Source organism: Salvelinus sp. IW2-2015, unplaced genomic scaffold (assembly GCF_002910315.2).
Source record: "Salvelinus sp. IW2-2015 unplaced genomic scaffold, ASM291031v2 Un_scaffold2353, whole genome shotgun sequence".
Classification (NCBI taxonomy): domain Eukaryota; kingdom Metazoa; phylum Chordata; class Actinopteri; order Salmoniformes; family Salmonidae; genus Salvelinus; species Salvelinus sp. IW2-2015.
Window position 1 is genome coordinate 153,422 of NW_019943678.1, and position 12,584 is coordinate 166,005.

A 12,584-nucleotide genomic window follows, 5' to 3' on the forward strand; every position below is an offset into this window, starting at 1 on the left:
CGTCCCGTAACCCTTCGGAGCCCCGACCCGACCCGTAACCCTTCGGAGCCCCGACCCGTAACCCTTACCTTCTAAATTTGACGTTTTGGCAAATGCGGTTGAACGTCTAATCCTGCATTAAGACTGTGAGAGCCTGTTGAATGTACACCAACTCAGCAAATCTAATGTGGGATATTTGTCATTGACACTTTGTTTTGTTTGTTAATGTCTTTATTGTTGGTTCTTAACTCTGCTATGTAGTCATGTAAATATTTCAACAAAATAAGAAAAATGATTTAGTCAGACTTTCCTCACCGATGTCATGGTGTTTTGATCAGGATTCASCTGCTAATGGGAAACACCACATCAAGTTCAGCTCTGATGAGGAAGATGAGGAAGAACAGACTTCCCCCGAACCTCCCAACCCCAAGAAGACACTGTTCCAGAACAGCCAGTCTGATGAGGAAGACTCTAGTGATGAAGAATCAGCCGCTACAGGAAAACCAGGCCTTAAAGACAAGGTAATTGGTTTTTTGGCGAAGGTTACAACCATAAACTAGTATGAAAGTCATTGGACCACGGTAAAATAACATCCGTGACCTACGACCCTGCGAAGAAATGTCTTTATTGAACAGTTACGTCTTATTTACCATACTAAACACATGATTGGTAGCATGGTCTCATATCTGTTGTTTGACTAGCCTGGGTACCGGTCTTATTGTGCCATCACTGCCCTGTTTGGCGTCACAAAGAGTGGCAGGATGGCACAAACAGACTTGTACCCAGGCTGGTAATCTGAGATCAGACTCGTTGGTTGTTTCACACGTTCATTTAGCTGTTACCTGTTCCAGAAATCTGAGAAGCTGGCGGGCAGCAACCTGTTTGACGACGACGATGATGATGATGATGATGATGAGGAGAAGAGAGATGGGGACAGGTTCCAGATTAAACCTCAGTTTGAAGGGAAAGCTGGAGCGAAGGTGAGCTGGTATTACAACAGTTGTCTCGCTGACTATTGACTTTAGACACGTTTCAGGCTGGTGACATTAGACTGACATTAGATTAACATTAGACTGACATTAGACACGTTTCAGGCTGGTGACATTAGACTGACATTAGATTAACATTAGACTGACATTGGACTGACATTAAACTGACATTAGACACGTTTCAGGCTGTTGACATTAGACTGACATTAGATTGACATTAGACACGTTTCAGGCTGTTGACATTAGACTGACATTAGACTGACATTAGACACGTTTCATGCTGTTGACATTAGACTGACATTAGACACGTTTCAGGCTGTTGACATTAGACTGACATTGGACTGACATTAGACACGTTTCAGGATGTTGACATTAGACTGACATTAGACACGTTTCAGGCTATTGACATTAGACTGACATTAGACACGTTTCAGGCTGTTGACATTAGACTGACATTAGATTGACATTAGATTGACATTAGACTGACATTAGACACGTTTCAGGATGTTGACATTAGACTGACATTAGACACGTTTCAGGCTGTTGACATTGGACTGACAATAGACTGACATTAGACACGTTTCAGGCTGTTGACATTAGACTGACATTGGACTGACATTAGACTGACATTAGACTGACATTAGACTGACATTAGACTGACATTGGACTGACATTGGACTGACATTAGACTGACATTAGCCTGATTTCAGGATGTTGACATTAGACTGACATTAGACTGACATTAGACTGACATTAGACTGACATTAGACTGACATTAGACTGACATTAGACACATTTCAGGCTGTTGACATCAGTCAGTGCCTACGTCTGAAATGACACCCTATTCTCTAAGTTTTATTGTATCAAAATGTCTGCTAAATGACCGTGGTCTCATTGTTGTTACGTCGGCTATTTACATTTAAGTCATTTAGCAGACGCTCTTATCCAGAGAGATTTACATTATTTTTACTTGTACTTTTTGATGGGGACCGTCTGGCTAACTGTTGACGTTCTACTGTTGACGTTCTACTGTTGACAACTGTAAGTCTCTCTGGTTAAGATCGTCTGATCTGTAAAAATATAAATAGCCGACGTAATAACAATGAGAAAATGGTCTTTGATCCAAAACAACTTAACAAGAACTTGTTAGCAAACAGCATATTCAGTCACATATATATATTATTTACTACCTTACTATCATCTTTCCTTACAAACTGTTTTATGAATTAAATTGTTTGTAGCTCATGCAACTGCAGTCGAGGTTTGGAACAGATCAGCGATTCCAGATGGATCACAGGTTTATTGACAGCGATGACGAGGAACCAGGTGAGGAAGATCAACTCTCCTATTGGCTCGTTCTTTTCTCTGTGATACCCCCTTTCCTAAACCCTCTCCAGACACTGCCTATTTTTATTTTTGTTGTCAGTACCTTTTGATTTGTTTACTCTTTATATTTTCCTCGACAGAGATAGAGTTGTCTCAGCCGGAGAAAGAGTGTGAAGCTGGTGGAGGAGAAGAAGAAAAGTCTAGACAAATATCTTAAAATAGTCTCCTCAACATCAACGTTAGTAAACCTCTCTGGACCCTAATAAACCTACAAGCCAAGGGCAGAAAGACGTGTCAGGTCTCTATCAGAACTCACTGGAGTTCATGTTTCCACTATGGTCCAACAGTATGCACTAAAATGGGGCCCCGGTCAACAGTAGTGCACTATGGGGGACCCGCCGGTTCAACAGAAGTGCACTATGGGACCCCGGTCAACAGTAGTGCACTATGGGGCCCCCCAGTCAACAGTAGTGCACTATGGGGCCGCCCGGTCAACAGTATGCACTATGGGGCCCTTGGTCAACAGTAGTGCACTATGGGCCCCCGGTCAACGAGTACGTGCACTAGGGGACCCGCGGTCAATACAGTAGTGCACTATGGTGAGGACCCCGGTCAACAGTTAGTGCACTTATGGGGGCCCCCCGGTCAACAGTAGTGCACTATAGGGACCCCCCGGTCAACAGTAGTGCACTATGGGGACCCCCCCGGTCAACAGTAGTGCACTAGGGCCCCTGTTTCTGATACACGTCAAATGTTCTTTTCCTCATTTCTGATTTTTTGTATTTTTCACAGCTTTTTAATGTTGAAATGCTTTTTTCTGTTGTTGCAGAGATATCTCAGCGTTGCAGTATGACCCAACCAAAAGAGGAGCACGCTGCTTTTGAAACTAAGAATGACAAGCCCAAGAAAGACAGGTAGCCGCTTCATCAAACGAAGAGCCCGTTGTCGTAGTAACAAAAAGGAAAATCAGGAAATGTGATTTGTAGAGCTGGACCAAAAAGCCTTTATGCATTTTCTTTTAGATGAAGTCAAATGTTTGACAAAATTATGTACAAACAGTGATTCCTGCACAAATTGCCAGACTAGCTACGCACAAATTGCCAGGACTACTACGACAAATAGCCAGACTACTACACAATTGCCAGAACTTACGCACAATTCGCCAGACTACTACGCACAAATTCGCCAGACTACTACGCCAAATTGCCAGACTCTACGCACAAATTCTGCCAGACTACTACGCACAAAATCGCCAGACTACTACGCACAAATTCGCCAGACTACTACGCACCAAATGCCAGACGATACGCCACATTAGCCAGACTACTACGCACAATTCGCACGAGACTACTACGCACAATTGCCAGACTACTACGCACACATGAGCCCAGACTACGACGCACACATTAGGCCAGTACTTACTACGCCACACATTAGCCAGGACTACTAGCGCACAAATTTAGTCCTGGCCTTTAACGTCATCCTTGTACAAACTAAATAATGTAAGGTACATGGGGCCTCCTGAGTGACGCAGCGGTCTAAGACACTGCCCTGCAGTGCTAGAGGCGTCACTACAGACCCGGTTTCGATACTAGTCTGTGTCGCAGCCGGCCACGACTTGGAGACCCATGAGGCGGCGTGCAATTGTCCTAGCGTCGTTCGGGTTAGGGGAGGGTTTGGCCGGCCGGGATGTCCTTGTCCCATCGCGCAACAGCGACTCCTGTGGCGGGGCCGGGCGCAGTGCACGCTGACACGGTCGCCAGTTGTACGGTGTTTCCTCCGACACATTGGTGCAGCTGGCTTCCGGGGTTAAGCGAGCAGTGCGGCTTGGCTGGGTCGTGTTTCGGAGGACGCATGGCTCTCGACCTTTGCCTCCCCTGAGTCCGTTCGAGAGTTGCAGCGATGAGACAAGACTGTAACTACCAATTTGGATATCATAAAAACAAAGAGTAGGTGCAGCGGTGAGGTACGGTAGGAAGGTGAGGTTGAAGGTGAGGTACGGTACGGTAGGTAGGTGAGGTTCGGTAGGAAGGTGAGGTTCGGTAGGAAGGTGAGATACGGTAGGAAGGTGAGGTACGGTAGGAAGGTGAGGTGCGGTAGGAAGGTGAGGTACGGTGAAGCGGTGCGGTAGGAAGGTGAGGTACGGTAGGAAGGTGAGGTACATGTTTTACTAAGTTGTTCTTGTCCCGTGTGTTAATCACAGTAAACTGGCAAGGAAGAAGAAGCGGAAGGAGGCTGAGAAGCTGCCAGAGGTCTCCGGGGAGATGTATTACGATGTGTCCATGGATCTGAAGGAGGTGTTTGGAATCTCCAAGGAGGAGAAAACCGAGGAGGAGGAGGAGGAGAAGAATGTGGCCTGGGATAAAGAAGAGGAAGAGACCAGTCAGCCTATGGCAGTAGATCCAGTGATGGTGTCATCTCACCTATTAACCAATGAGGGAGAGGCATCGTCAGGCTTCAAGTTCTCATTCTTTGGGGGTGACACGGCAGCCGAAACCAACACTGAAAAAGGTAATGGACTGTACTTGCGTTGTGTGTTTACGTTTTCTTTTAATGTAACCAGCTGTCTTTGCTCTTGCCGGTCAAGTCTTGGCGTTCTGTAAACGGCATCTTCCTCTGTTCAATCTCATTAGACAGGACCAGTCGTTTTTATGACCATGTGATGGCCCATTACTGGGTTTCCTCTGGTCTGACCCCCTGGGTTTCCTCTGGTCTGACCCTCTAGCCCCACACCTGCCAGTTGTCAGTACCCACAGCAGTGGCGTGATCTTTGACGTCAAGTTTAGTGTCTATATCTGTCTCTGGTTGTCCCTCTCCAGAGGAGTACCGTATCGAGACGCTCAAGGGGGCCAAGGTGTCATGGCAGGTGGACCCTCGTTTCCAGGACAGCAGTGATGAGGAGGAGGAAGAGGAGGCCAAGGAACATACTGACAAGCCACTACACCCACACAAGTAATACCTTATAGACACCTGTCTTTTATTAACTACTTACAGCTTCAGAGTAACATCAATCAATCATCGAGTAATAAGTCCCTGTTTACCTGTATCGGTACAGTTAGGTCCCTGTTTACCTGTATCGGTACTGTTAGGTCCCTGTTTACCTGTATCGGTACTGTTAGGTCCCTGTTTACTGTCGACTGTTAGTCCTGTTTACTGTACGGTACAGTTAGTCCCTGTTTACCTGTATCGGTACAGTTAGGTCCCTGTTTACCTGTATCGATACAGTTAGGTCCCTGTTTACCTGTTAGTCCCTGTTTACCTGTATCGATACAGTTAGGTCCCTGTTTACCTGTTAGGTCCCTGTTTACCTGTATCGTACATTAGGTCCCGTTACCTGTATCGTACAGTTAGGTCCCTGTTTACCTGTATCGGTACAGTTAGGTCCCTGTTTACCTGTATCGATACAGTTAGGTCCCTGTTACCTGTTAGGTCCCTGTTACCTGTATCGCGTTACTGTTAGGTCCCTGTTTACCTGTATCGGTACTGTTAGGTCCCTGTTTACCTGTATCGGTACTGTTAGGTCCCTGTTTACCTGTATCGGTACAGTTAGGTCCCTGTTTACCTGTATCGGTACAGTTAGGTCCCTGTTTACCTGTATCGGTACTGTTAGCGTCCCTGTTTACCTGTATCGGTACAGTTAGGTCCCTGTTTACCTGTATCGTTACAGATACAGTAACAAGGTAAATACACCATGGTCATTGATAGAAAATAATATCGTTATTTAGTCAACCTGGGAACTTCTGGATATTGATTATGATGTCATAGATGGGTTGCTATCAGTGTATTGATTTTGTAAACTGTTTGTTTCTGTTCATTAGAGCGCCGCTGACGTCAAATAAGGCCTTCTTCTTTTTCCAGCCCGACGAATGAACGGTTTAAAAGGTAACGTTAGGCTTTGTTTAGCAGTCACAACACGCTCTGCTAAGGAACTGTGTGTTACGTTTCAACATAATAAAAAAATAAAACAATTCTAAGTATAAAACATATAAACCACAAATCACATGACACACTTTTTTTTTGTTTTGTCCAATCAGAGGGGCCTAAAGCGTTCTGCAGGGCATCCAAGCTGGAGGACCAAAGAGAGAGTGGAGGAGAAAGAGGACCGGGCTCATAGAGTCAGGCCCTGTCTGTCTGACACTTAATGACTTAAAACTATTCTACACTTACTTTTAGAAAATGGTTGCTTATAGTACTCTGCAAATGACATGAAATATGATTTTCAATATAACTAAAATGATTCCTTTTGTAAAATAAGGATTGTCAGTAAAGCAAAAAAAGTACTTATTGTATGTATACGATAATTCACCGATGTTTTTCTGATGTCCCCCCCCCCCCGTCCCCCCCAGGAGTACCGTAAAAAAACACAAGGATGCGAGAAGGAAGCTGAAAACCTCCCAGAGAAACTGACGCACAAACATCCACAAGACGTTGAGAGGACATCTTGTTTGACACCGTCTTACCCGACTGAGTTATGACAAACAACCCATGGTAGTCAAGACTTCTCCTCGATCATTTCAAAATTAATGTTTTGACTTGAGGATGTTACTTTTTATTATGTTAAAGTTCTAACCTACAACTTCAATCGTGTTACCAGCATAGTTTTTTATCATCATAAAGAAACATGGCCGGTTTACCAATAAAACCAGCTCCATTTTCCGCCACCAGGGACAGGACAGTGTCGTTTTAACTCAGATGGTGTTGACTTCCTTGAGTGTGAGGGAGACTGAAGTTGCCCCTATAGACGCTGGTCTCGGGTCTGTTTTGCATTTCCCCCCGCTAATTGTAACATTAGGATTGGGGAATGGGAAGCTGATCCTAGATCTGTACCTAGGGGAAACTTCACCCTGAGTGAGGGGACTGCTGTCCACATCTAATCCAACTCCATTTACAATACATAATGATGTGAATCTGATCTGTACTACAGAATTGCATGGTTGTAATTGATTTATGTCTCTTTTCTATGGAGAATTAAAACCAGAATATCTTTCAATTGTGATTTTTATTATTTAAGCCATTGGATCACTGGGTGGAGAAAGGACTGTGTTATTTAGAGATTTCCGCTGACAATTTTAATGGGTTGTGTGTGTTCCCAATTACCTTTACTAATATGTAACAGTGACTACAGAGTACAGTGACTACAGATACAGTCCTTAATATTTTGGACACTCAGTAACTATATCTAAATTACACCTTTTATAGGCGTCTCAATGGCTATATCTAAATTACACTTATCGTCTCTGTGGCATATCTAAATCTACCTTTATTGCCGTCTCTGTGCTATATCTAAATTACACCTTTATTGCCGTCTCTGTGGCTATATATCTAAATTACACCTTTATTGCCGTCTCTGTGGCTATATCTAAATTACACCTTTATTGCGTCTCTTTGGCTATATCTAAATTACACCTTTATTGCCGCTCTGTGGCTATACTAAATTACACCTTTATTCCGTCTCTGTGGCATATCTAAATTACACCTTTATTGCCGTCTCTGTGGCTATATCTAAATTACACCTTTATTGCCGTCTCTGTGGCTATATCTAAATTACACCTTTATTGCCGTCTCTGTGGCTATATCTAAATACACCTTTATTGCCGTCTCTGTGGCTATACTAAATTACACCTTTATTGCCGTCTGCTTTGGCTATATCTAAATTCTACCTTTATTCCTCTCTGTGGCTATATCTAAATTACACCTTTATTGCCGTCTCTGTGGCTATATCTAAATTACACCTTTATTGCCGTCTCTGTGGGCTATATCTAAATTACACCTTTATTGCCGCTTCTGTGGCTATATCTAAATTACACCTTTATTGCCGTCTCTGTGGCTATATCTAATTACACCTTTATTCGTTCTGTGGCTATATCAATTACACCTTTATTGCCGTCTCTGGCTATATCTAAATTACACCTTATTGCCGCCTGTGCTATATCTAAATTACACTTTATTGGCACCCAGTGGTCCACTGGTGCTTGTGATGAGCCTGTAAACGATGTGCCCACGGTGGTGGTCTGTTTACCAGACCAGATCACAACCCTGAAGCGGCGCCTGAGACCGTGTTCTCCACAATCAAATGATGGAATGTCTCGTGGAAGAATGATGTCACTCCACTAGAGTTCCAGACACTTGTAGAATCGAGGGCCAAGTTGCACTGAAGAGTTCTGGCAGCTTGTGCTTTTTATTTATTTTACCTTTATTTAAACTAGGTAACTAAGAACAAATTCTTATTTTCAATGACAGCCTAGGAACAGTGGGTTAAGTGCCTTGTTCAGGGCAGAACGACAGATTTGTACCTTGTCAGCCTCGGGGATTCGATCTGCAACCTTTCGGTTACTAGTCCAACGCTCTAACCACTAGGCCACGCTGCCTTCAGAACAGTTATCTGACTACACACACAGCCTTCAGGAACAGTTATCTGACTACACACACAGCCTTCAGAACAGTTATCTGACTACAGACACAGCCTTCAGGAACAGTTATCTGACTACAGACACAGCCTTCAGGAACAGTTATCTGACTACAGAACACAGCCTTCAGGAACAGTTATCTGACTACAGACACAGCCTTCAGGAACAGTTATCTGACTACAGACACAGCCTTCAAGAACAGTTATCATGACTACACACACAGCCTTCAGGAACAGTTATCTGACTACACACACAGCTTCAGAACAGTTATCTGACTACAACACAGCCTTCAGGAACAGTTTCTGACTACACACACAGCCTTCAGAACAGTTATCTGACTACAAAACAGCCTCAGGAACAGTTATCTGACTACAGACACAGCCTTCAAAACAGTTATCTGACTACACACACAGCCTTCAGGAACAGTTATCTGACTACACACACAGCCTTCAGGAACAGTTATCTGACTACACACACAGCCTTCAGAACAGTTATCTGACTACAGACCACCAGCCTTCAGGAACAGTTATTTGACTACACACACAGCCTTCAGGAACAGTTATCTGACTACAGACAACAGCCTTCAGGAACAGTTATTTAACTACACACACACCTCAGTACAGTTACTGACGACAGACCCACAGCCATTCAGAACAGTATCTGACGACAGACACAGCCCTTCAGGAACAGTTATCTGACGACAGACACAGCCTTCAGGAACAGTTATCTGACTACAGACACAGCCTTCAGGAACAGTTATCTGACTACAGACACAGCCTTCAGGAACAGTTATTCGACTACAGACACAGCTTCAGGAACAGTTATCTGACTACAGACACAGCCTTCAGGAACAGTTATCGACTACAACACAGCCTTCAGGAACACCAACAGTTGAAGTCGGAAGTTTACATACACCTTAGCCAAATACATTTAAAACTCAGTTTTACAATTCCTGACGTTTAATCCTAGTAAAAATGTCCTGTCTTAGGTCAGTTAGGATCACCACTTTATTTAAGAATGTGAAAGTCAGAATAATAGTAGAGAGAATGATTTATTTCAGCTTTTATTTCTTTCATCACATTCCCAGTGGGTCAGAAGTTTACATACACTCAATTAGTACTTGTAGCATTGCTTTAAATTGTTTAACTTGGGTCAATGTTTCGGGTAGCCTTCCACAATCTTCCCACAATAAGTTGGTGAATTGTGACCCATTCCTCCTGACAGAGTGTAACTGAGTCAGGTTTGTAGGCCTCCTTGTTCGCACATGCTTTTTCAGTTTCTACCCACAAATTTTCTATAGGATTGAGGTCAGGGCTTTGTGATGCCACTCCAATACCTTGACTTTGTTGGCCTTAAGCATTTTGCCACAACTTTGGAAGTATGCTTGGGGTCATTGTCCATTTGGAAGACTCATTTGTGACTAAGCTTTAACTCCCTGACTGATGTCTTGAGATGTGCTTCAATATATCACACAAATTTTCCTGCCTCATGATGCCATTTATTTTGTGAAGTCCACCAGTCCCTCCTGCAGCAAAGCACCCCACAACATGATGCTGCCACCCCCGTGCTTCACGGTTGGGATGAGCGGCCTTTCAGGTTACGTCGATATAGGACTCGTTTTACTGTGGATATAGATTTTTTTTTCTAAGGTCTTGACTGATATCTTTTGATTTTCCATGATGTCAAGCAAAGTGGCACTGAGTTTGAAGGGAGATCTTGAAATACAGCCACAGGTACACCTCAATTGACTCAAATTATGTCAATTAGCTATCAGAAGCTTCAAAGCTATGACACAATTTTCTGGAAATTTTCCAAGCTGTTTAAAGGCACAGTCAACTTAGTGTATGTAAACTTCTGACCCACTGGAATTGTGATACAGTGAATTATAAGTGAATAATCTGTAAACAATTGTGTTGGGAAAATTACTTGTGTCATGCACAAAGTAGATGTCCTAACCGACTTGCCAAAACTATAGTTTGTAATGGGTTATGATGTTTACTTTATAAATCATCTGAAAGTTAAGACGTCTACTTTATAAATGTTTGAGGGTTCTGACGTCTACTTTGTTAGTACGCCTTCTTTTTAAGTCTTTACCACTAGCCAGGTTCAAGTACAAGGTAGAAATATAGGGAATTTATCAAATTGCTAAATAACTATTTAATTTGTTTAACTTGTTAACATTGAATACAAACACTGACATCATGTCTTTGAAATAATTTGCCTATATTAACGCTTCCTAAAGTGTAAAGAAGCTGTTGAGCCATTACAGTGAGAATACAGAGCTGTATCGGAGCTCAGCTTTACGTTAGTTAAACAGGGCTTGAAGTCATTCTGGAGCTCAGCTTTACGTTAGTTAAACAGGGCTTGAAGTCACCTGGAGCGCAGCTTTACGTTAGTTAAACAGGGCTTGAAGTCATTCGGGAGCTCAGCTTTCGATAGTTAACAGGGCTTGAAGTCACTCTGAGCTCAGCTTTACGTTAGTTAAACAGGGCTTGAAGTCACTCTGGAGCGCAGCTTTACGTTAGTTAAACAGGGCTTGAAGTCATTCTGGAGCTCAGCTTTACGATAGTTAAACAGGGCTTGAAGTCATTCTGGAGCTCAGCTTTACGATAGTTAAACAGGGCTTGAAGTTATTCTGGAGCTCAGCTTTACGTAGTTAAACAGGGCTTGAAGTCATTCTGGAGCTCAAGCTTTACGTTAGTTAAACAGGGCTTGAAGTCATTCTGGAGCGCAGCTTTACGTTAGTTAAACAGGCTTGAAGTCACTCTGGAGCTCAGCTTTACGATAGTTAAACAGGGCTTGAAGCACTCTGGAGCTCAGCTTTACGATAGTTAAACAGGCTTGAAGTCATTCTGGAGCTCAGCTTACGATAGTTAAACAGGGCTTGAAGTCATTCTGGAGCTCAGCTTTACGTTAGTTAAACAGGGCTTGAAGTCACTCTGGAGCTCAGCTTTACGATAGTTAAACAGGGCTTGAAGTCATTCTGGAGCGCAGCTTTACGTTAGTTAAACAGGGCTTGAAGTCACTCTGGAGCTCAGCTTTACGATAGTTAAACAGGGCTTGAAGTCATTCTGGAGCTCAGCTTTACGATAGTTAAACAGGGCTTGAAGTCATTCTGGAGCTCAGCTTTACGGTTAGTTAAACAGGCTTGAAGTCACTCTGGAGCTCAGCTTTACGATAGGTAAACAGGGCTTGAAGTCATTCTGGAGCTCAGCTTTACGTTAGTTAAACAGGGCTGAAGTCATTCTGGAGCTCAGCTTTACGTTAGTTAAACAGGGCTTGAAGTCACTCTGGAGCTCAGCTTTACGATAGTTAAACAGGGCTTGAATCATTCTGGAGCTCAGCTTTACGTTAGTTAAACAGGGCTTGAAAGTCACTCTGGAGCTCAGCTTTACGATAGTTAAACAGGCTTGAAGTCATTCTGGAGCTCAGCTTTACGTTAGTTAAACAGGGCTTGAATCATTCTGGAGCTCAGCTTTACGTTAGTTAAACAGGCTTGAAGTCACTCTGGAGCTCAGCTTTACGATAGTTAACAGGGCTTGAAGTCATTCTGGACTCAGCTTTACGATAGTTAAACAGGGCTTGAAGTCATTCTGGAGCTCAGCTTTACGTTAGTTAAACAGGGCTTGAAGTCACTCTGGAGCTCAGCTTTACGATAGTTAAACAGGGCTTGAAGTCACTCTGGAGCTTCAGCTTTACGTTAGTTAAACAGGGCTTGAAGTCACTCTTGAGCTCAGCTTTACGTTAGTGAAACAGGGCTTGAAGTCATCTGGAGCTCAGCTTTACGTTAGTTAAACAGGGCTTGAAAGTCATTCTGGAGCTCAGCTTTACGATGGTGAAACAGGGCTGTGAAGTCATTCTGGAGCTCAGCTTTACGTTATTA

General features: G+C 43.4%; 2 protein-coding genes and 1 long non-coding RNA gene across 3 annotated transcripts in view; all 3 read left to right on the forward strand.

Moving 5' to 3' along the window:
• The window catches only part of nol8 (nucleolar protein 8), a 22,248-nt gene extending 19,656 nt beyond the window's left edge, over positions 1–2,592 (forward strand). The window contains exons 9-12 of the mRNA XM_024140989.2: positions 318–500; positions 831–959; positions 2,210–2,294; positions 2,435–2,592. Of these exons, the coding sequence (XP_023996757.2) occupies positions 318–500; positions 831–959; positions 2,210–2,294; positions 2,435–2,511 (474 nt within the window). The 3' untranslated portion in view covers positions 2,512–2,592. The remainder of the gene's footprint in view (positions 1–317; positions 501–830; positions 960–2,209; positions 2,295–2,434) is intronic.
• A 179-nt stretch (positions 2,593–2,771) lies between these two features.
• LOC139025196 (nucleolar protein 8-like) lies at positions 2,772–5,265 on the forward strand. The gene is given in 5 exon segments (XM_070440268.1): positions 2,772–2,848; positions 3,124–3,154; positions 3,156–3,208; positions 4,498–4,805; positions 5,114–5,265. Coding segments are annotated over 5 exon segments (606 nt in total). The 3' UTR covers positions 5,251–5,265.
• An 804-nt stretch (positions 5,266–6,069) lies between these two features.
• On the forward strand, positions 6,070–7,284 carry LOC139025197 (uncharacterized). Its single transcript, XR_011476664.1, has 3 exons — positions 6,070–6,176; positions 6,331–6,409; positions 6,641–7,284. It is a non-coding gene; the product is annotated as an uncharacterized lncRNA (long non-coding RNA).
• The last annotated feature ends 5,300 nt before the right edge of the window (positions 7,285–12,584 follow it).